General features: G+C 38.3%; 1 protein-coding gene across 4 annotated transcripts in view; it reads left to right on the plus strand.

The window, feature by feature from the left end:
- The window catches only part of tcf4 (transcription factor 4), a 186,605-nt gene that overhangs the window by 125,971 nt on the left and 34,760 nt on the right, over nt 1-25,874 (plus strand). For all 4 annotated transcript variants that reach the window (XM_077586198.1, XM_077586199.1, XM_077586200.1 and 1 more), the window contains 3 exons: nt 23,494-23,599; nt 24,420-24,568; nt 24,778-24,928. In XM_077586198.1, coding sequence (XP_077442324.1) covers nt 23,494-23,599; nt 24,420-24,568; nt 24,778-24,928 — 406 coding nt within the window. The remainder of the gene's footprint in view (nt 1-23,493; nt 23,600-24,419; nt 24,569-24,777; nt 24,929-25,874) is intronic.

The raw sequence follows: 25,874 nt of genomic DNA on the forward strand, positions 1-25,874 counted from the left end.
GCCAGCTCGCTCAAACCTCTGAAAATCAAGGTCAGCTGGCAGACGGAGACAGGCAACAGCAGAAGCAGATGATGATGATGGTTCATTTATGCGCTTGGTTGACTGTAGATGCGCGCAGACCGTCAAGGTACAAAAGGACTTTTAACAGCACGTGACAAACCCTTTGCCAACCGCTGTGGATGTCATCAGACCTGCATTTACCTGCTCAATGACGTCTCCAATTGCCTGAATACTGTTTTGTTAACAAATATGCAGGAAGTAGCCATATTTACTAGGCCTCGACCGATTAATCGGCCGGCTGATTAAATCGGCCAAAATAATCAGCCAATTTATGCAGTTTTACAGCAGTTGTGCACAAATCATTGTTTCATTGTTTATTACGCATACATCTACACAATGACCTTGTATCCTTAAATATATATATTGGAATTTGTTGATGAGGTCATTCTATGGACCTGTCATTCAAAACAAAGCAAACCTTACATTTTAAGCAGTGAGGTGAGTAATGCAAGTTGTGCAAGGAAAAGACAATTTGAACAAATGAAAATTTGTTTAAAAAAAATAAAAAAGTAAAATAAAATAAAAACTTAGTGCAACGTAAATCATACATGAATGTATTAAATATGGCACACACTCGACTACTGGTAAAATACATTTGACAAGGATGAATGTCCTTATAACTTCATTAATTAAATGCATTGCCACGCAATGAATTCTGGGAACCGAAAAGGAAAGTTATTTTTCTTATTAAAGTATTTACAGTTGACAAAAAGCTTTTTGCAGGGAATAGGAATTATTAACTTTTTTAAATTAACCATCCGATTAATCAGTAATCTGTATTTTTTTCTGCCAAAAATTTGGATCGACATCGGCCTTTAAATATATTTTTCTGCAATACTCAATTTTGATACAAAAACCTTAGGCTGGTTTAACATTGTCTACAATCCAAAATGAATATCAACATTGATTGAAACTCAACTGCTAATTTTCATGTGTCATGTCATTTTCTCCCTAGATGTTTTCCCCCCCCATTTTTTTTTTTAAATAAAAGTGCCAGTGGTTAAAATGCTGCACCTAAATCATGCTTTTTTCATATGTTAATAATATTAATACTTGAATATCATATTTATATCTAATTTAATAAAAACAACCACAATTGTTGTTGCATTTAATGTCCCGCATTGTCATGCTGCCATTGAACTGAGAAGCGTGCGTGGACGCGATGCTCATATATGAACCGAGCACAAGCTTTGCTGCAGGAAAGCAAGCTTAAGTAAATGAACAATTTTGGCTGAAGAACAAAGCGCAGCTATGTGCCTCTCTTTTGTGTTGTTTACAACGTGGACTTGGTGGACAACTACACACAAGCACGCACACATGAAACACTCCCAGTATTTATTGTCGACGTGGAAAACGCTCGGCTTATTGTTTTGTTCAGCATACGTCTGTGTGTTTTTGTGTTTGTGAGTGTGTTTAATGGGTCAGTCATGCTGTGGCAAGCGCGGTCTCACAGATAATCACCGGACAGCTGTCACACTTTACACAAAAACAACAAAAGTGTAACGTAGTAAAATGGGACGGCGATGTACATTTGTTTTATTTAGCATGCAGTCAGACAGGTGTTTTCTACACGTGGCGAGATGCGTGTGTGTGTGGTTTGATACAAAAACCACATGAAGAGAGAGAAAATAAAGAAGAATGCTGCAACTCCAAAGTGTTGCGCTAATCAGCTCTTTGATCTGGCTCCTTTGTTTTTCCAGTGTGAGCCTATTAATGTAGTGCTGATTGTGTTGCTGGCAGCTAGTGGGCTTCCATGTGTTAGCTATTAAGGTTTCATAGTGGTAGTTTAAGCACACTGCAGCTGAAAAAAGCTTCTTTTTTTTTTTGGTACTGATTGACGGCTTTCAGCGAAAATACAGATCAACACATCAGGTTAAAGTAAAGTTGATAAATCCAAATTTTTAATGTATTCCTGTGCACCTGTTCTCACTTTCTCTGTCGATAAATGAGAGACTAGCGTATTGTATGCTCTAAATAATAAAATGGCCCTATTTTTCGTGACTATGGCAAGTCTAGTGCAAAGTGCAGTCTTGGTATTTTCCTCTATGCACAGTTTGAAATGGGCGTAAAAGTTTGTTCCATTATGTGCCGCTGTGGGATGGAACGCAGCTGACTCCCGGGCCAATCAAAGCGGCTCCCATCATTCCCATTAAAATCAGGGGGATGGAAGCACACACTTGCTTCATATTGCGGAGGCGGAAATATTCAGTTTATTCAGTAAACTGCACACCTGAAAATTTACGCTTGCAGCAATGTTCTTATTCTTGTGTAAAAAAAAAAACACACAAGAGCACCATTCCAGATTTCACAATTTGACTTTTTTTTCTAATCTAATTTCAAGTTGTTGTTTTTTCAGGTCATTGCGGAAACAACAAATCTACCGTTGTTCGTTCACAAACAATAAAATAAAAAATAAGATGTTTAAGAGCAAGTGTATTGTATCACATGTGCAGTCTTGGCCTCAGTGTGCACAAATACATTCCATACCCCTTTCTTATTGCTTCTGGCACAACTGATGAATGCTCCAGTCCAAGCCTGGCCAGCATGAGGAGTCTTGAGCTTTCGTCTGTCTGTCTGTCTGTCATCACCATTAAAGTGAGCAACAGTTCTTTTGAAATGAATCATACACGTGGCATGAACACATCCGGTGATGTAAGCCAGCAGCCGGATGAGCTAATCGCTGCACAGGCTCTCTCAACATGACGAGGTCAGAGGTTAAAATCCCTACAAGCCAAAATGATGGAGATGAAGGATTAAATGTATTAATGTATGCTGATATGTCACTTTAACCCCCCCCCTCTCTCTCTTTCTCTCTTTCTCACTCTCTCTCGTTCAGTCTGTCTGTCTCTGTCTCACTTGCTCTCTTTCTGTTGTCTTTCTTTCTCACACTCTCTCTCTTTCTGTCTTTCTTTCTTTCTCTCTCTCTCTTCTTCTCTCTTAGTCTCTCTCTTGTTCAGTCTGTCTGTCTCTCTGTCTCACTCGCTCTCTCTTGATCTCTTTCTGTCTTTCTCACTTATTCTCTCTCACTCGATCGCTCTTTCTCTCTTTCTGTCACTCTCTCTGTGGTTCTCTCTCTCTTTTTTCTCTCTCTCCCGCTCTCGCTCTCTCTCTCGTTCAGTTTATCTGTCTCTCTGTCTTACTTGCTCTCTCTTCCTCTCTTTCTGTCATCTTTCTTTCTCACACTCTCTCTCTTTCTGTCTTTCTCTCTCTCTCTCTCTCTCTTCAGTCTGTCTGTCTCTCTGTCTCACTCACTCTCTCTAGCTCTCTTTCTGTCGTCTTTGTTTCTCACACTCTCTCTTTCTGTCTAACTCACTCATTCTCTCTCACTCGATCGCTCTTTCTCTCTTTCTGTTACTCTCTCTGTCATTCTCTCTCTTTCTTTCTCTCTCTCTCTCGTTCAGTTTATCTGTCTCTCTGCCTCACTCGTTCTCTTTCCTGCTCGCTTTCTGTCTCTCTGTCTTTCCTTTTCACACTCTCTCTCTCTTTCTCTCTCATTCTCTCTCTCTCTTGAACGGCGGGGGCAGCCCCAAAAGCTTTGCTGGGTTCTTACGTTACCTACAAGCGGCAAGCAGGTACTCAAGTCGAGATGAGAACTGTTCTACTAGCATAGTAACGAGCATTCGGCTGGCAAATACGGCACATAAACACGTTGCGCTTTCGCTCTTAGCGGTAGCAATGATAGCCTCCATGGCGGTGTATAAAAGTTGCAAGTACCGACATTCTCACGACGAAGTTATGTGATTGTTACGGTGTTCCGGCGTCACATACGTCAGCCGGGAGGAGGATTAAACGTTTATTAATATTGATAAGCCAGTCAGAAATGGATTTACAAAAGTGAATATATTTAACATCACTATAGGAGTTTTGATTTTGACTTTTGAAATCTACACAATAAATGTTCTCAAAATTACATTGCACATTAGAGCTCATCATTTTTTATTTTTTTGTATTAATTTCTGTCTGAATTTTTTTTTTTATGAATGCAATTTGTGAAAAATATGTCAATGTGCCTCTTCTGTTTGCATTTGATAATTTTATATAGGAGCACTACTAATGGATGCATTTTTCATTTGATTCCAATTTGTTTAATGTCACTCATACATGAAATGAGAAAACTTAAAAAGTCATAGTGAGTTTTTTAAAGAATAACGGAAAATATATTGTGGCATATCGTTTACATGATGGCCTACAGTATATCGTGATAGAATATTTTTTCCATATCGCCCAGCACTACTCTCTATTGCTCTCACTCTTGTCTGTCTTTTCATGTCTCTCTCTTTCTATCTCACTCGCTTTATTTTTCTCCCTCTTTCTTGCTCTCTCTCGGTCCCTCACTTTCCGTCTCTCACTTTCTGTCACTCTCTCTCTTATCTGTCGGGCAGTCTCTCTCGCTCTCTCTCTCTCTCTCCCTCTCTCGCCCCCTCTCGCCACTCTCTCCTTGTAAAAAGTACTGTATATAAAGTATGTGCTTAGTACAGCATTAGAACAATGCATGCTGACTGCTTTTGAAATGATCAAGTTGTTCCTTTTGGTCCAAATCAACCTTTCATTTCTCTAGACACAATTGTGATTTTTTTTAAAAAATGTATTTATTTTTGATCGGGAGTTTACACTGTATATGGCAGCCATTTTAATGTGTGTGGCATCTGGTATGTGTGGCGAATGCTATGGTTGCCATGTTGCCATGGTAAATGTGAGCCGGGCACATGTTGCCAGTCTGCGTCACTATGGTAATAGGTTCACTGTGACCCAGCATCTCAGGGTACAGCTCACTGCTCTCCTTCTGCAGTCTCTTCAATAATTGACGTCGCGGCCGCCATCTTAGCATTTGGCTGCGTTCAGTTGCCTGCCAGCACGTTGCCTTGGCAACGATGTTCTTTCGACCTGGTGCTCCAGTGACACCGGTCACGTTCTACTACATGAACTTTTGGAGCTGGCATTCTCACATGATATTAAAATGCATTGGCATCCATTTTAGAATAAAGTTTCAAAGGTATGCGGAAAGAAGAATGCCTTGCTACAAGAAAATAAGACAACTCTTGTAGAGAATTATATTCTGTCAGTGAAGAAACTGATAGCTTACTGACAGTCTACAGGACATTGTGTGTGTCCATGGGAAGGAGTTTGTGTGTACACTGCCTCCCACAGGCTTCTGACAGCTTAAACTGTTGGGGAGAGCAGGGGTCTCATTGGCTGTGTGCCTTGCAACTGGTTTTGTGATTTTGTTTTCAGGCCAATTGCCACCAAGTAAAGAAAATGTGTGCGCGTGAAAATTGTATGTCCAGATACTTACATCCAGACACATTTATTCAAACAATAAATAGGGAAAACGTTTAAAATCCGTTTTAGCGTGTTTTCTCTTGATTGATCGTTTATTACCAATATATAAGAAATATACCTTTAGGAATTATGGCCGAAAGTTTAACCTTGGTTTTATCAGGCTATACATTTTCCCACGTGTTTGGAGAATTCATGTCTGCTTTGTAAAATGTAGCACATGGCTTGTATGTTTTTCTTTGAAAAATATCGCCTTGCCAACCAACCACAAAGCTCGTAAATGTGATAAAGATGGGAGATTGGTGTCACATATACTAAATAGCGATTACTTGCTCGGAATTCCTGTAGCTCCTTCAATATTGCTGTTGCCCTCTTGTCAGCCACCCTGACTAGTGTCTTCTTGTCTTTTAATACATTTTGGAAGGTGTACACATTTATGCAACCACATACCTTGGTTGTTTACTATTAAATCCCATCTTTATAAGATTTTCAAAAAACTATTGAGCTAAACAGGTTATAAGTGGCATTAGTGATGAAAAAAAAAGGCTCAAAATGATTTGTCTGGGTGTCATTTTTTATACCACAGGGATGTTCAGACTTTTCATATCTTCTATATACTGAACACACTGTAACATATTTCTGTAAAATCTACAGTAAAAAAATACAGCATTTTCTTGTTTTTTTTTATTTTTTTTTTACAGTATTTACTGTATACAGCAGTGCATTATGGGTACATCAAAGTACAGTAATTTGCTGTATAATTAAAATACTGTAAATTTTACAGCATCTATGTTTTGTCATGTAAAATTTTACATGTGGATTACAGGTAAATACTGTAAAGATTGTTGGATTTTGGCGGGTATCTATGTAGGAGAAGATGCAAATAGCGGACCTTGTATTGTCACCGGAGCAAGGACAAGAGTGATATTTTAGCGCAAGGGCAGTCTGCATTGTCTTCACATCGCATTTCTCCGGTAAACAGGCATTACAGCTAACATTCATTTATGCACTCGGCTGCAGAACGACTTTACAACAAGGCCGGCGTGGTGGTTGACTTGTTAGCTCATACGCCTCCCAGTGCTGCGGACGTGAAATCGAGTCCGGGCTTCGGTCTTCCGGAGTGGAGTTTGCATGTTCTCCTCGTGCCTGTGTGGTTTTTCTCCGGGTGCTCTGGTCTCCTCCCACATTCTTAAGAAATGCATGGCTGGTTCATTGAGCACTCTAAGTTGTCACTAGGTGTGGATGGTTGTTTGTCTCTGTGTGCCCTGCAATTGGCCGGCAGCCTGTTCAGGGTGTACCCCACCTCTCTCCTAAAGTCAGCTGGCTTAGGCTTCAGCATGACCTTGTGACTAAAAGCACTATAGAAAATGGATTATAGACACTCATTGTAGGAAAAGTTAATTTATTTATATTTCACACACTGACTTCTACTTTCTTCTTTCATCTTAGAATATGTTCATTTTTTTGTAAAGCGTAAAAAAAATCAATCACCATCAATATACAACAAATTGTCAATATACAAGAAACCATTGTTTGTTTCTCTTTCTATTTCCTGTGTATGTTAACCTAAGAAAATAATTGCTAGCATATTTGGCCTCGGTAACTGTTAACATGGCAAATGTCTCCTAAAAGCAGCTATTTATGTTGTGCTGTTACTTCTAAAATACACCGCATCTCTGTGTCTTGTTTCGACCTTAATACCGGAGTAGTCAGGGAGGCAGGAAGCATAGTTTTATTCATCGCATGGTCACAAGTTTGACCTTCTACCTTGCTTTTATGTCTAAGTAACCTTGAGCATTATGCTGAATATTAATTTACAGCAGTGATAAAGTGGTTAGCGCAATCGCCTCACACTTGTAAGCTTCTGGGTTCAAATCCTTCCTATGTGTTGTTGGCATGTACTTGTGTGTGGATTTCCTCTGGGTAATTCTATACATGTTCATTGAAGACTCTAAATTGTCCTTAGGTATGAATGTTATTGTGAACGGTTGTTCATCTGTTTGTCGATATGTGCCCAGCGATCGGCTGGCGACCAGCCCAGCGTGTATCTCGCCTCTCTGACGTAATCACCTGGGATAGGCCCCAGCACACCCATGACCCTAAAGTCGGTTAGAGGTATAGACAAAGGGTGGAACATTCAAATGTTTCTAATTGCAGATTTTTTTCTCTCACTGTCACACAAACACAATTTTTCCTGTGTGGTCTTGTCTGTTCCAGGCCAAATTGTCTTTTCCTTACTTGAATTTGGCTATTTATGAGGTCAAGCTCCTAAAGGAGGAAAAAATTCCTTCCAAACCGGGCCAGATGTCTTGTTGGCTATTTTAAAAGGAGCAGTCACACACGTGTTGAACTCTTGATCCTCCATCACAAACACACAGTTCCTTTAGCCCCGATGCACATCTGTGTGTATCAAGCATAGTAATACTGCAGTGATAAAACCACCTGCAGGTAGTGTCGCTTGAGTATGTAGTATAGTAGACTTCACTTTTTGTGCGTCTGTGTGTGCTTTTGAGCAATTTTCCTGCTAACAGTTGCTGGCAGTCATCAGCATGTGGCAGTGATTAAATCAAAGGAAATTGGTGAAACAGAAGTGGAAAAAAAAACGTCTGTGTGAATTCTTTGCCAAAAAAAGTCCTGGTGGTTGAAAGGAAAATGGGAGTCTAATAAAATGAGCATGGAAGAGACTTGTAAAGAGCCGTCACCTGTGGAGAAGGGTTTTTGTTCTCCGGCTCAAAAAGCAGCATTCACACACACAGGTAAAAAAACACACTCACACGTTGAGCAAGGTTCTCATGTGTGCTAACAGACATGCAAAACCACCTCGTTACTCACCCGCACAGATGGAGAAGGCATTCAGAGACACACACTTGTGCACACACAGATGTGGAAAGCAGTCACACACACATACACATGTTCATATTTATTATTTGGAGCAAAAACAGCACGATGAAGCTCAGCTAAAATTGGAGTTACGAGAACCTATTAATCCATTATGAAATTGAATAGATTTTTCTATGGATGTTCGATGCCATTTTTTTAAACCGATACCATGTACCAATACCAAAAGTACTTTTGATACATAAAACTTAAAATAATTTTAAAGGAATACCTGTCTATCCCAATATCACAGTTTCCCATAAAACCTGTATGAAATGAATGGCAAGTTTCTATTTTTCTCACTTCTAACTTCACACCATCGCGACTACCGATACCTTGAAAAAAGGCCTGCTATCAGTCCGATACAGATAATTTTAACTTTGCCATGTTTGTGGGAGAGCTCGTTCAGGTAATGAAGCCTTTGCTGCTCTGAGAAGCCACAGTGTGATTCGTTATTTCCTTCCTCTGATGGGTATTTGGCTCCTCAGACACTCACGTCAGCACACACTCCCAAACACACACACTCACATGCTCCCAGACCGCTGGCTATTTCCTGTGTCAGGGGGGTATTATAAAGTCACATTATGTTCGCTATGAGCCTCCATATTCCCCACTTTTGTAATCGTGTGTGTGTGTGTTGAGAACAGACCTCTCAATTTCCTGAGAAAGATGATGTGGAAGCCCATGATATCACACACACACACACAAACTAAATGGATGGATGGGTGGATGTCTTTCAGAGATACTGCAGCAGTGGTTCTTAACCGGGGCTCGATCGAACCCCAGGGGTTTAGTGTGTCAGTCTCTGGGGTTCGGCGTGGGTGAAAACACACATCCGACTCAAATGATTCATGATAATACGCACGTCTTGGCCATCATTGGCTGCAGGTGATCAGGTTACATTGCTTGGCCTATCTGTGCTGCATGGAATTTTGTGTGCTTAGTTAAATAGTCGACTTGTGGCTGTTGTGATGGTACATCGTGTTATTTCTTTGTTATTGTAATCCCTTCAACCTATGTCGAGCAAAAAAAATAAATGGTTGAATGAATATGTGCAATATGAATGCACATGTATAGCGGAATGTATGGTGATCCACAGGGTTCAATTCTGGGGTCTCTGCTGTTTTCATTATATCTGCTTCTACAAAGCTTAGTGTCAACAATGTAATACATTTCAGTTTTCACTTTAATCTGGAGTCACTGATGATGTTGTGGTCCATTTCTGTCTCACTCTGTGCCCTGTGTGTAGTCCACATTACACCTGAAGTCACCTGGATCGTCTCAAGCTCCCTGGGACCCAATCAGGATGGATAGAAATATTCGTCATGTGTAGTTTAATATCTAATTTGGCCATCAAATCTTAATCTGCGTGCATCAATCAGCCTTGATGCTGAAAAGAACAAAATTTAATTTCAGTCATCTGCTCAAAACATTAAGTTCTTCATCCAAGGTTGTCATTGGTAGCCTTTCCACTTCCGTTGTTTGTTTTCACTCACCCACAAAAGAAAGTGAATGGAGGAGGTGTGGTCTCAAGTGGAAGTATTTACTTTGAGAACAGTTCGGGCAGCAAATGGAAATACATGTTTATAAACATAGTGTTGTAAAGATACATATAGTTTTCGGTGTTATAGAACCTTACTGTGTTATAGTTTTTGAAATTCTTGGAAGAACAGGTTCTGAGTACAAAGTCATCCATCAGCATAGATTAGTATCATCCACGTCCACAGTACATATAGAGAAGGCAGCTGAAAGCACACACACTCCCAGAGCTGATGTGTGTAATTAGTGGTCATTTTAAACGCTGCAACGTCACTGACTGTCTGAATCTTTGATGTTGTGGAAGTTGGCAAGAGAAAACGCCATCTTGAATTCATTTAATTGTATTTATGGGCTAAAATATAACACCACAACTGCTCCTACTTTTTGCTTTCTGTTTCCATTGGGATTAAATTCCCACCCTAGCAGGGCTTTTATAGTTAACCTTTGTTTTATCTTAAATAATACTTTTGTCTTAGCAAGGGCTTTGGGTTTTTGCACTTTACACTCTTAGCTTAACAGTGAACTCAGATAACTTTTGAGGGAATGGAACAGGAGCTGCTAAATAGGTTAGTGGTGCTGGAGAACACCACTAAATAATAGATAAACAGTCTGCTGCCTCACGAGAGAGAAGAAGAAGAGTGGGGAAGGTGAAGAGAAGCGGGTTAAGACCTCTGATCCTTAACAAGCAATTTGCTTGTATTTCTATTTTCACTGAAAGTAAAATTCTGTTTTGTTATTTTAAACTTGCCTTTTATAGGGTGAAAAACAATATTTGCTAAAATGACCTGAAGTCAAAATGTTTGCCGCTCGCCTCATAAGGAAGTTGAGCCATGCGATTTCTCATTAGCCATCAAAATGATGAGGTAACGTCACATGTTAAGAATGGTAATGAGTCAAAATTGCGAATACGTTAGGAGAAAAAAGTAAATTCCATCTATCCATTTTAGGTCACGGGTGATCTGAAACCAAATCCCAGATGACAGTAGACCCTGAACTGATGCCAGCTCATCAGACTTAAAATTACACCTAACATGCATTTCCTTGGAATGTGGGAGTACCCACAGAAAACGCATACAAAAACCCAGATAGCAAACATTTTTGTGCCCAGCTCAACTTTAGTGCAAAGTGCTGTTTAACTATGCGCATTGGTGGCGTTTTCTTTCTTTTGATATTTTCCTAGACTTTAGTAGAATTAGACGTATAGCATTTGCATTGTGAGATGGAATGCGGCCGACTCCTGGCCAATCAAAGTGGCTCCCCTCATTCCCATTAAAATCAGGCGGTGTAAGTACACATATGCTTGACATTGAGAAAGCAGATATTGAGTTGCTGTGGTCCGAGAGATGAGATTGGCACGTGTAAAGTGTGTTTATCCAGGTAAACTGCAAGATCGCACTTGCGGATAGTCGAATGCACATGTGACGGCCGCAATCTGTCTGCATGTGCCTCGATCAAATATTTTTAATTTGTTATTTTATATATATAATGTAATCACTTGACAGCACTATATATACTGTATGTATGTATATATATATATATATACAAACACACACACACACACACACACACACATTGAGACGTTGTCAGCTTTCCTTAGCTCACTCTCACTTGTGTATCACACCTTTCTCCTTTGCTCTCGCTCTGTTGCCCCCCTACTGTTTTCTGTCTAACTCGCCCCCCCCCCCTTCAGTCACAGGTGCCGAACGCTTAGAAGCACACACGTACACACGCACACACACACACATACATAGACATGCTGAGTCCACTTATCTTCACATAGGGGGCTCTAATCAATCCACAGGAAGCCAAAGCTCCACGAGGAGAGAGGAAGAGGGGGATAGAACTAGTGTGTGTGTGTGTGTGTGTGTGTGCGCGTGTAAGTGTGTGTTTGTGAGAAGGTTACGCATGTTTTCAATTACTCACACGTATTTTTTACAGATGTGTGTGTGTACGAGCGTGTTTTTCGTCTTTACCCCTCAATGTATTTGATTGCTTCCTGTCCTGTTTAATTACCTGTCACCTAATATTTGACTAATATCTCCTTTTTCACATTTGAAGATTTTTTTTGAATTGATTTCCTTGCTCTTGAATGTCTCTCTGCTGTTGTGCTTTGTGTTTTGTTTCTTTTCCTTTCCAAAATCTTCCTCATTCTGGACTTCTTCATATGGACTCAATTAGGCAGCCATGCTCAAAATGAATGAGTGTGTGTGTGCGTACATCTGCTTCACATTAGCCCAATTGCAGGTTGGTAGAATAAAGGGCTCGGCTCGGTGGGATTTCCTTCCGCTTTCTCACAAACACGTGCGCATACGCACACGCGCATGCACACAATTTTTCCTTCCATGTGTTTTGAATCAGAGACATAATTAACCTTCAGAGGGCTCCGAGACCACGGCTCAGATCTCCTCTATAAAAATACATCCAAAAAACAGAAAGCCCCCCCAAAAATATGTTTGATCTGTCTGCGGCATGTTTGAGTCACTTAACCACGTCTGCCTCAGGTCTGGATCTGAGTGCAGAATTATGGCGGGGTGGGGAGATGAATCAGACAGGTAGACAGATAGGTCAGGTCAGTGTCTCGAGGTACTCGAGACAACTGAAAAAAAATGATACAAGCAATTGTACGTTAAACTAATACACTTCTGTCTGGAACCGGCCACTGTTTGTACCCTGTGGTGCTGAAATGTTTGTGAGGGATGAAAGAGAACGTAGCCATTTAGGAATGAGAAGGCAGGAGGATGCAGAGAGGGAAACAAAGAGAAAAAAATGGATCGGCACAGGTGCAGCGGGCTGTGTGTGTGTGTTGTTTTGTGTTTGTGTACGTGTGTGTGTGTGTGTGTGTGTGTGTGTGTGTGTCTGTCAAGAGGTTTCGTGACTGCTCCTTTGAGTGTTCACATTCCAGCACATCTGCTTTGAATGAAGTGTGGTAAACTATGTGTGTGTAAGTGTGTGTCTGTTTGTCAGCGAGTGAGATGGTTATAAGGAAAATCTGTCTGATTTACATGCAGTGTGCTGGCTGTGGTAATGTATGTTTAACTAAGTTATTTTTTTTATGTTTATTTCCTGTATTTAAGACAACAAGATTTGAGCTCCAAAGAGAGCAGAACGATTGAATCCAGAAAGAGATGTGAGTTGTTTTAAGCACAAACTGACGAATGAGATCATGTAAGGCAGTGCAAACATGCACTTGCACTATTTTCTAGTCTTGAAAAAAAAATAATAATAAATTTATAACAATGCTCCATTCCTGAAAACATGAAAGATCTAAATTTTCAGGCCTCCAACTAGGCAACATGCACTGGAATGCTAATCAAAGAATGTTCAAGATATATATATATATATATATATATATATATATATATATATATATATATATATATATATATATATATACATATATATATATATATATATATATATATGTGTATATATGTTTTTTTTTAAATTTATATTATTTTATTTTTTATTTTTTTCGGAACGATACCAGTATGAGTATGAGTCTCTGATACCAATACCAAATACATATACCACTAGTACTTTTGATACATATAATTTCCTCCCCAAAAAACTGAAATAATTTTAAAGAAAGACCTGTATATCCCAATATTGCATTTCTCCTTAAATTTGCATGAAATTAATGGCAATTTTCTATTTTTCTAGTTCCTGATTGTGAAACGGCCACAAAATCACACATCCCTAATAAGCTGTTACTGGATATCAGTATTTATCACTATGTGAATAAACATTATGTAACTCTATGTCCAATAATTTGGTAAGATTTAGAAGAACAAGTAAAGTAAGACCTTAATCAAATATCTCCAATGCTATAATTGTCCTTATGAGGTCATGAGACAAGTTTTGTCATTATTGTCTGCTGAAATGCTAAACTTGTTCCAAGTGAGAGATGTTTAAATTCCCAGCAGTCCAGAAAGCAGCAATAGTCCTGTTCGAACAGATTATAAGTGTAACAAAAACCGGTTTGAACCAGAAAATTGCTTTTTGATTTAAAAGATGCAACGACATTGAATTGAACAAAATGGAATTGTTCCACTTTGAAATATATCGAGACATTTATTGAATTGTCTTTTATTGGAGATATATATGTTAGATTTAGGAAATGGTACATTTACACTATAGACCAATTAATTCAAATGTACAGTATCTAAAATGGCAACCAAAAAGTCATTGCATCATACATTTTCAAACTGAATTGAATTTAATTCGGGAATCACACTGAGCTGAACCGAATCAAATCGTCCCACTTTCTTATTGAACAGTCCTTGAATTGTTTTACACCCCACATATCGAAAACCGTATCAAATCATATTTTGTGGAGAGACACTCACCCCTAATGAATACCTTAATATTTCATTCTTAACATGTTCCGTAATATAGGTCACACTTTTTTTCATAAGTTGTCCGTCCCTGTTATTTATACTCCAGAGTGACTAAGACATGAAAAAAAAATATGTGGTATATAATTTCACAGACGGCCGCAAGAGGGCACTCTAGCCTTCAGCACTGATATCTCCTACTTCTTAACAATTAAAAATGTAAGCAGTAAATGTTAGCTGGCAAAGACAACTGAAAACAACAGAACACAAATGCCCCTCAAAAGAAAATCATATTTTGCAGACAGCAAAGGTGTAAGTAGTGAACCTTCGTTGTGTTAGCGTATCTTACACCTAGTCAGCCTGTTCTCTATTCTTTTATTAATGTTATAACTTGCCTTCCAAGATGATGTAAGGTCTATTTTTGGTGAAGTAGTTTGTAAAATACATTACCCGCAAAAAATGCAACATATACTCCAGTGCAACTTATGTATGTTTTTTTTCTACCTAATTATGCATTTTTGGCTTGGTGCGACTTATACTTCGGAGCGACTTATTGTCCGGACAATACGGTAAACGATAAAGACAAAGGTAGAAGAAGAGGCCAAAGTGGTCCTCCACACATTTGGAGACAATACTGAAAGAAAATGTCAAACAAGAAACAAAAGTCAATATTTAGTTTATTTATTTATTTATTTTTCCTCAATGACATCCCTGTGGGACAAGATGCATTGCCGTTGCTGTCAAAAGAATCATGTACAATGTGTCACCAGTCCTTATACTGTACTGTGAAATTCCTATCTGATCATATTTCCAGTACATATCCAGTTAGTTATTTACATTATGATGTCTTACATAACGAAAAGCATGAGTCTTTTCACATATCTTCTGATTCCCAATGATGTCTCATGATTTATTGTTAATGTTACAGTAAAATAATTCCAAAGTACTCCAACAACTGGACCAAAATAGTCATTTGTCAAGATGCAAACATGACAGTCACTGTACTGAAAACTCTTCGGCATCACTCGGAACAGTTTTTTTTTTGTTTTGTTTCTTTTACCTGTGATTCAGATTAGTGAGCACACAGCTGGTTGCTGCTTGTGTGTGGGGTGTGTGTGTGTGTCTGAGCCCCATGAGGAATCAGTTTTCAGTGGAATGTGTCTTTATTTTCTCCCGCCGTTGCCTAGGGCGATGCTTTGATGCAATCTGTGATGTTCTGTGAACACGGGTTTCACTGGCTTTTATTAGGCTTTGTATTGCTGGTTGGTCATGGATTGCAACAGGTTGAACTATCGTCATGAGTCCATGTTGTCCATTATGGACAATATATGTCTGTCAAAGCAACAGTGGTTGGTTTTGTGGTACAGTACAGTCGGCGGCTATTGCGGCTTTGATCTGTTTCTAAGAGGTTGTTTATACGTGACAGAGTAGAATATGATTCAAGTGTTATTCTGAACATTCAGAAGACACCATTTTGGAGATTGTTTTTTGAAAACAACACTTTCCATGCACAGTAAAGGCTGAAAATGGTAATCTGTTAAAATGCAGGACAAGCATCTGAGTTTGTGACATCACAGTCGTAACTACAATGGCGGAACAAGATGTTATTGTAGCCAAGTTGTCATTTACTTCACGATTATATTGTTTGTTGAGTCTTCATTTCCTACATGTCACATATCGTTGGCGTCAGTTTTATTCAATCATTAACATTGTATCATCAAAGAGAACAAGCCATTTTCAAAACTTTATATTGGTCAATAATTCGTAAAGATGACACCCAAGTGTGGACTGATCAAAAGTATAGATTTTTTTTAAATTAAGAAATTTGCCAAATTGCCAGCCATATTGAAAAGACTGCCTTGTCCAGGTGGATCAGCAGTTGGTTGTAATTTTTGTTAAAATTGCTGCTTTCATTCGCCTCTTTCACATTGCTTATTGAAGTTGAATTTTTGTTTTGCCTTTTCTCAGGTCATTGTGTGAACCAGTGTCATATAGTTGTTTGGTTTATTTTCATTATAGCTAGTGTTTATTTCTTTGTTTTTTAAATATAGTTTGTTTTAATTAGTTATCAGAGCTTGTTTTTCAGAAATGCTTTGTTTTAGTTGCATTTTTATTAGTTTTAGTAATAGTTTTTGCTTTTTAAAAATGTGTCTTAAAGTTTAAAAAAAATAAAGTATTGTATAGCTAAATAAAACTAACCTAAATAAATAAATAAATAGTCACAGTCTGTGTACCTTCTCAGGAAGGCAATTGGATTTTCATGTTATGGGGTGGTTGAAGGGTTAGAAAATGGATGGACTAATGGATTGGTTTCTGCCTTCAGGACTCAAACTAATTTACAATTTTTGTATTTATTTTTTTGTTGACATTTTACCTTTTGGTTGATTTGAATTACTTTGTAATTATAATTGAATAGAGCCTTGGTACTGGTGCCACTGAACTAAGATTTTTAAAATGTGAAATATAGAATGTATGGAGAAGTAGTTAAATGTATTTAAAAAAAAATGTGTCACTGCTTGTAAAAATGTTGTGCAGTTTTAATGTGCTGTCTGTTCCCTAATTTACTAAATAGAATTCAAGTAGTCTTTAAATGCTCTCATCACACTGGATTCAAGAACTCACATTTGCTCTCTGACATTTTGACATACTGAATTTGAATGTAAGACATGCTGCAGAATATGTATGCTTTTAAGAGTGATGGTTGGTGATAACATTTTTTACATTTCTACTATTGTCGTTTTGACTGGCTACCATTGAGGTTTCAGATTTTTTATTAAAAAATTCTTGACGTCTTAAGTTTTGCAGTTGTGAAATAAGTGACAACACTATTAAGAGCTTTCTGACTTGGCATCGAATCAGCTTACTGTGGGAATACTAATACGGATGTGATGTGTGTGTGTGTGTGTGTGTTTGTGTGTGCTGGAAAAGAGCCTGTTATTGGGTCCCTTTGCATTCTTTATACTTGAACACACTCTGCACCTGTTTCTGTATGTCCAACTCAACACACACAAATCACATCCTTTCGTCACCAGTTGAAACAACATATTCAATGGGAAAATATGTCTCTGGGACATAAATTCAAATTCTTTAAACACAGGAAAAACATGTCTCTCTGTGTGTGTTTTTTCCAATGGCGTTTATGTCAATAAATGTGGTTTTATGATCAGAGCGTTCAGTTCTCAACGGAGAAGAGGGGGAGTGGGTTTGAGGGGATCCAAGTTCAGCTCTAATCTCAACTACAGACGTGTGTGCCTGCATTTGTGTGTGTGTATGCCTGATTGTTGGAAATGAAAAATTCAGCAGAAGCTCTCCCAGCACTCTTTATCCATGTATTTTTTTTAGGATGATTAAATGGCTTTTGTCTTAAGGGTGCCTTCACACGTGGTTCACTTTCTCAGGTCCACTGCAGTTGAAACAATGTACCTGATTTGCTCTTATTGGTAAATGGAATATACTTACAGTACATAGCGCTTTATCTACACTATATATTGTCCAAAGCGCTTTACCAAGCCTCATATTCACTTTCTTGAAAACATCCGAGAGTACCAAGACTGTATGCAACCGACACGCTAACGCAGCCGTGTCAAACTACTTAAGTTTCACACTGCAGGTCTTAATGTTCAATTCCGATTTTTGGGTGAAATTATTTTTTTTTTTGAGTAAGCGTTCACATTACCTTTTAATTGCGACCTCCGTCTGTCTGCTGTGTGAACGTAATGTGTCCGCAAAGTGACCCGCATGCGTAGAAGAAGATAAAATGTCACTCACAACGTTGTGATTATGGAAGTAAATACATATGGTCCAGCGTGTCAGGGCCGCGGACTTTTATAAGTCCGTCGTCGGGGCTCATATTTTTACCATCTCATAATTACAGAGGAGTGATCCGTGAGGAGGTAGAAGTAATATTTTGTGAAAGTGAAGCGAGCCTTTTTGAGCTCCTCATTTTTTTTCCAAGCTATTTTGTTTGACGCACTGAACGGGAGTTGAATTTCCTGCTCACTTCCATCCCGCATGTTAAAAGTTGAGGACAAAGAAAGATGATGTCAATAAAGCAACAGTACTCGGCTCTTTTGCTTAACACTCCCGTCACTACTCGCTCCAACCTCTCCTAACAATGACGTCACGTCATTGCCGCGCGTAATAAATGAGCCGTCTGCTGGGAAAAAAAATAAAAATAAAAAGATGATTCCAGCATTGATTTCATTGTGCTTATGCTAATTTTGAAGATTTTGACAGTTTCACATGAAGTGTACAATCAGGGGCTGAAAACGCATTTAAAGCAATAAAAAGTTCATTTTGGCTCTCACACCTAAAAAAAATAAAATAAATAAAAAATAAATAAATGAGCCGTCTGCGTGGCTACATTACTAATATCACCATAAATGCTTCATGTTTCAAGTGAGGTTAAATTAAAGTCAAATATAGTCACAACTGTTTCTTAAAACAACTTTGCCGATTCACGTACGTCCCCAAAGTAGTCCCCACACCCTTGCGAAGCGCATTTTAGACTTTTGATTACGTAGCGGTCGGATATATGCGACCTGGCGGTTCAAACTGAGGTAGCATTGCAAGAAATCGGATACGTATCCGATCTAAGACCACACATGAAAGTGACCCAGGTAAGGATATGAAAAAAGTCGGATTTGAGTTCTTCAGACTGACATTTAAGCAAAAAAATCAGATCTACAGTGTGAATGTAGCCTTACTTTTACATCCAGGATCCCTCGCCATACTCTGGCCGACACCAGAACCCTTTTTTTTTTGCTTTTGATAAAGTAAATCTATCTGTGTTGTGACTGTCGTAGCAGCTAGCTAGCACTAAGATCACCTAGGAGAGTCACTTCGGTCCAGCTTCCAACGATGTGGTCGTTCAGTCAAAAATCAAATTACTTTACATATTGCTACCATAATGATTTTAAAAGCATTGCAGGAGTGTTTAATAAAATGTTGGGGTCTCCTGTTAGCTAATTGTGCTATGTTGTTGTATTGTTTCGCACACAATCAGAAAACAAAAAAAGAGTCATTTAGGGTTTAAAAAAATGTGTCTTTTAGTTTTGATTTAATTTTGTTCTTTTTGCTGGAGGTCTCACACCGACTTATGCTGCGTTTACACAAGTCTAGTTGAACTGCACCAAGGTGGGCATTATAATTGAGTTTGATTCTCAAATAACCATTCTTGTACATCAATTGTTATGATGGGAACTGAACGGTTGCATGGGAACTGAAGTGAGGTACACGTTTTTCAAGAAGTAGTTCCTTTTCTGTATGTATTACAATACAGTATATTAAAAAAAAAAGTGACTGCCATTTTACAATAGCATAAGACTGGCAGAGATTTAATCAGTCATCTCACTGGAAAGGCCTTAGCGGGTGGTCAGAATTCAACTCGTGTGACATCAAATCCACAACTAAAATATTATTATTATTATTATTATTATTATTATTAATATTATTATTATTATTGTTATTGTTATTGTTATTGTTATTATTATTATTATTATTATTATTATTATTATTGTTATTATTATTATTATTATTATTATTTCAATCTCTTAGGCGTTGGTCACATTTTCCTTTAAAAGCTTATTCAGATTTTTAAAGCCCGAACGTTTTGACATTCCTTTCTTTCCCTTGCATGCTGGCAATACCTCGATGTGTCAAGGCCATGCTTGACCCATGATTAAAGCTTGTTATATTGGGTGTCAGGGTCGTACTAATCCTCACTTTGTTCCTTTGCTTCCATCAGAGGGGCTTATGTTTCAAATTTCATCTCTAGAGGCTTCTGACGCAACACCACGTAATGAAATCACATATTAATAACTCAATGGAGCCGTTTGTTTCATCCATTCACACACCTGTGCGCGTCTGGCTGTTGTATGCCTCCATTCGGATCGTTTATCCTTTAGACATTGTGCACACAGCTAATAAAAATAAAATGAGAGCAGTTCTCCCTTGCAGCAATAAAAGCAAGACGTTTAGCATGAACAATAAGCCGGATTCTTAATATGAAAAGATATTGGTTGGTTTTATTTGTAAGCGATTGCTGTTTTTAATAGTCATTCTCCGGAAGGCAAGACACTTTTGTAGTGCCCCCAAGTGTTTGTTTTTTCATCTTTAGGTCATCTGTCTGTGTTTCATTGTTGCATCTGTAGCCCATTTGTTTTGTATTCACATGCAAGCACTCAAAAGTTCAAATATTAGCAACCATGTATTTCTTTTATAGGAAATAAGTGTTAGCTTGGGAGGGAGAGTTGTTCAGTGAGAGATGGTGGGGAGACTTCAAACAGTTGTTCCAGGTCTTGCGTCATTCGGCACGAGCCCGTGTCATGGCTGAGTGTTTGCACGCTATATACGTACACGCACGCACTTGCAAACACGCACAAGCAGAGGAATGTAATAGGGAGCCCCCTTCGTCTTCTCATGTGGCCGCCGTGTTAGCGGGGAAAGAACGTCACCTGTTTTGAGTGATAACAGGCCTCTACTTCTGTATGGAGTCTCACATTTGACTGCATTTTTTGGTGCAAGACTGCCATGCTTCTGCTGCTCCCCCTCTGAGAAGAAAATCACCGCTTTGTTCCTCATTTGCACATCAAACCAGGCTCCAGTAAGAGGAGGACAGAAAACGTGTTATGACTCTTTGTTAAACACCGTTTTAGTCACAAGTAATGGCTAGGTCAGGTAGGTCAAGTGAATGGTTATTCTCATAAGAATTTGGAAGCAAACTATAAGTTAAACACAAGACAATAATGTTCAGTCCAACAGGGTCCACAGATATAAACGTTTGTCCCACTTTTCCTTTCCAAGAAGAATGAGGCATTCACCAATGTATATTTTCTCAAGAAGACTCCACAGAATATTTACATCACTATAATGTTATTTATACATATATATTTTAACTGTGTATTGATAGAGCAATGAAACCGTTACACTCATTTTTGTGATTACACAACTGGATATCATTATATACAGGTAGTCCTCAACTTAAGAACACAATGTGTTCCGAGAGGCTGTTTGTAAGTTGAGACACATTCAATTTTGTTTTAAAATTACATTTGATTAAATTAAAACTAAAAGTAATAATAATAAATTAATTTAAATATACAGACGCTCCCCAACTTACGAACGAGTTAGGTGAATTCATTCGTAAGTTGCTTCAGTGCTATATTTTGTATTATAATTTATGTTTAAAGCCTATATAAGTATATTGAAGGTTTATATAAGTATGTTTAAGGCTTGTACAAGTAACCTGCATTGGTTTGTACTGAACAAAAACTTTTAATAAAATGGAGAGAATACGTACAGTACTGTATGTTAGAGAGAGAGCGAGAGACACTTAATGGAAGAACACTTAGGAAGAAGTTGAGGGTCGAGGAGAAGAAGATGAGGGTTGATGAGTATCTTCCTTGGAGGATTTACTAGAAACTGGCCGAAAGAAGCGATCCAACGACGATTGCACAGTTTCCTTCTTTTTTTTCATCATAAATGATGCGGTAGCACTGTATGGCATCATTCAATTGATTTGCAACCTTTGTGCAACGTTCAATATTTGAGTCTTGCTGCTCGAAGAGTGCGATGGCTTTATCTATGAGCGAAAACACTCGGAAAAAGGCGCGCAATACAAAATCTAACTTACAGCATCTCTTTCCGGACATTTTCCGACACACGCGCAGACATGTTCGTATGTACCGTTGTTCGTAACTCGAATGTTCGTAAGTAGGGGAGCGTCTGTATACAGCATATACTGTACAAACATACAGTGTACTCTCTATTCATAAATTTAATTTAAGAAATCATTTCTAAAGTTTCTTTTATACGTTGTACTATACCATAATAAAAAAGAAAACAAAAACACTTACATAGATGGTGGTGGAGGAAGAAGAGGTAGATGGTGGAGTTATTGAGTGGAGAGTTCAAGTGAGACTACTGAGACGGAAGGCATTATCATGTGCAACATTAGCCATCTTCTCACCACTGTCTGACTTATTGATTATGGCAAAGGTTGTTTCCATGGAGATTGGCAGAACGGGGAACTACAATACCTTAGTGTATTATGTGGCGCGTTAATGAACTTGCAAGCACACAACGGCATTTGTAACTAGAAGACTACCTGTATTCATCATTATAATAACTACTTTATATTTACTTGTAATATTCTTTGTAAACACCACTTTTTCTTTCCTAATGCGGAAAAAAAAAGCACAAGCATGGAATGTTTGAACGTATTAGTTAAGTCATTTGAACATATTGGTAGAATGTACGCCAAATGCTAAAAACATTTTTTTTTATTCCCATAATGCCATGGGGTAAAGCCATGAAATTTGCATGCGCAAGTTAATATCCCATTTGCAATGTGGCTAAAATTGTAATGTCTTTAGCAGAGGTAGGCAATTTACAAAATGTTGCCAGTCCGCCATTCGTCAGTCTGTCATTTTTACAAGCCAAACCAAAGTGTAATCATCAGTCCATCATTTTATTTTAACCACGCTTCTGTCATCACTTTGTCTCCGCTATATTAGGACCAACAGACAGAGGTGTGCATTGCGTCAGTCCGTCATTTGTCAATCGTCAACAAAACGAGCATCCATCACTGATGGACTGAGAGGTCCGTCGGTCCTTGACCATTACACTGGCGGTGGAAAACCTACTTCAGGCAGTGCTTAGTCCGTCTTTTTTTTTGTTTGTTTCTCATCATTTGTCAGCACAATAGGCGTCCGTCAGTGCTGACGAAATGCCTACCTCTGGTTTTAGCATTTAGCCTACATTTTACCAATATGTACTAAAAAGTATTTTGAACGACCTATCAGTACGTTTAAATGACTTAGCCACGTCAGAACTGTTTACTCCATATTGGCAGTTCCATGCTTCCATAAAAGAGAATAGCGTCAGAAAATGTTATATCAAAGCTGTTGTATCGTACTACATCCCAATATGTATTTATGGATTCACATCTGCTACCTATCCCTATTAAGAACAACTGTAAATGGTGCACTTTATCCTATCTAGTCAGTTTCTGAAATTGAAAAATTATATCTCTCACTCTGTGTGAACGGTCACCCGTCTTTGCGCTGGCATGTGATTGCCTTGTGACAAGTCCAAGTTGTAATCCACCTTTCACCCTAAAGTCACTTGGCATTAGGCTTCTCTCTGTAATGCTGAACAAGATAAGTGGTGTGGAAAATTGATGGATGGCTGCTTTGATGGACTTTGGATGAAGATCTGAGCGTATTTTCTGTCTAACAGGTTCAGGCCCTAGAAAATGTGTAGCATTAAGCGCCCCTTTAGGAACAAGTGTATTTATTGATGTGCCAGTCTTCAAGCATCAATCAAGTGGCATCACCCAATAGAAAGGACACGATGTCCGAGTGACAGTGATTATTTCTGAGATGTTTGTGTGTTGTTGTTGCAGGTTTACGCTCCATCTGCCAGCACAGCCGACTACAACAGGGATTCACCGGGCTATCCCAACTCCAAACCAACCAGTGCTGGTTTCCCAAGCTCATTCTTTATGCCAGGTACGCTCACTGTAGAAAAAAAATGGAGCATCATATTAAAAAAAAAAATACAATTGTTGTTTTGTTTTTGTTTTGTTTTTACTTGAAATATGCTTGAATTTGCCATCTCTACAAGAATGGAAAATGTTAGATGAGAAGTTGTATGCTAGGTAAAACTAAATTTATGTATTTGTATTTTGTCAACCAGAAATTTTTGTTTTTGTTTTTTTTGTATTTTTTTTAAAGATGAAAAGTAAGGGGTTAGATTTACTGATATGTTTATTGAAAATCAGACAATTCCACAAAATAGCTTGGATTATTAAATTGCGTGAGGGGCAGATTTTGCTCTGTGGCCAAAAAATATTTGGTATCAATGAACAAATGGTACATGGCTCATTGAGTCATACCACATCATGCCTGCTGAAGAAGTGTAGAATGTCAATTGTATTATTCCTTCTTTTTCATTCATGGCCAGGAAAGGGGAGAGTTTTTTTTTTTGGGTGTCGAAACAGAGGAGGGGATTATTATACTGTATGTAATCTGCTGGGACAGTGACCTTCATTCAGCAACCATTCTTAAGAACAAATGTAGAGAAAAACACTCCACAGAATACTCGATATATCATTTTATGACTATATTATGAATACATATGTTCATCATTATTATTAACACTTCAATTAAATTTAATAACAATTCCTAAATCACATGTTTTCTTTTTTTTCTTGTGCACTCTTGTGTGTATACAGATGATTTAATGTGTTGCTTTAACTGATCTAAAACCAAAAAGAAGCTCACCATTATTACAGTATATCACATGCCCTTTTATTTGATTCATTATTAGATGGCCACCACAGCGGCGAACCCTGGAGCAGCAGTAGCAGCAATATTAGCCAACAGGGTTACCACGGCAGCATGTTGGGAGGGGCGAACTCCACCCATGGCCCCTCCCAGAGCTCCTCCTACTGCGGGGTTCACCCTCATGACAGACTGGTAAGGCAAGATCTTATTGACTTTCCAACTACCATGTTTTTCAGATGCCAATCTAATCATCACAGATATTATCATAGGGATGTTTGATACCACTTTTGAATGACATATATATCCCAATATAGCATTTTTCCTTAAAAATGCATACAATTATCTGTTGACATCTAATCATTCAAATGAGTTTGTGCCTTCTTTTTGATGTTTCTGCGCAGAGCTACCCAGCACATTCATCAGCAGACATCAACTCCAGCCTTCCGCCCATGTCCAGCTTCCACCGAGGAGCGGGCAGCGGGAGCGGGGCCAATCACTACAGCACCGCCTCTTGCTCCACCGCTCCTACCAACGGCACAGACAGCATTATGGGTAAGAACCAATGCTGGAGCTCATTTTTTTTGCACGTGATCGCTCACACTGCAGAATAGTGGCATGGTCTTTACCGGTTTTGAAATACTGTGTTATTCAGGACTTGCCCAAACTAAGCATCATAGATGTACTTCTTGTTTGTAAATCCTCCTTCAACGCACCAGAGCAACAAATCAGAGGAGGGCTTTAACAAGGAAGTAAAAAAGTGGGGCTGCATAGAACATTTATTTTGGGGGGTAGACTTCCCCTTACACGTCTAAGTTTCTTTGTATATTCAGTGATATGAATGATAAAACAATATAATTCCTTTGTGGATGCTATAGGTTAGCAATATGCTAATGAGTTTGAGTTTAGTTTATTAAAAGAACAGTGTGCAGTAACATTAAATAGGTGGCTGCACCATGCTAGTGTCCATCTGTAGTCCCCATAAAATAAAATAACAAAGCATGTTAAAATGACATACAAATAACATACGAAGTACCAAATACTGTACATGTAATAAGCAAACCTCATCAGTTGCATTTATTAAGCAGAAAAGATATAATTTTGTTCTTTGTGTATTTAACTTCTTGTTATTACACTATTGTATATAAAAAATTAAAATAATAAAACATAAGATTGAAAGAACTTTAAAATGTAAAGTAATGACATTCATGGCAACAAAATTAGCAAAGGAAGTTATTTTCTCCAAAACAATTTGCTGAGGGTTTTTTTCTTCCATCTTTAAGTTGGGAGACAATATGAGCCACAATTAGCTCTGTAAACTCTGATTTCTTTATTGTGAAATGTGGGAAAGTCAATTTTCTCAATAGCAAAACTTTAAATATTTTGTTTTAATTCAACTTAAGTTTTTATCAAAGATGGTATGCTTTGGTGGTGGACCCAAAAGCAGAGACGCTAACTCAGTAAAAAAAAAAAAACTATTTAAAGATATGGTCCAAACGAC

The sequence above is a fragment of the Vanacampus margaritifer genome, chromosome 14, assembly GCF_051991255.1.
Source record: "Vanacampus margaritifer isolate UIUO_Vmar chromosome 14, RoL_Vmar_1.0, whole genome shotgun sequence".
Classification (NCBI taxonomy): Eukaryota; Metazoa; Chordata; class Actinopteri; order Syngnathiformes; family Syngnathidae; genus Vanacampus; species Vanacampus margaritifer.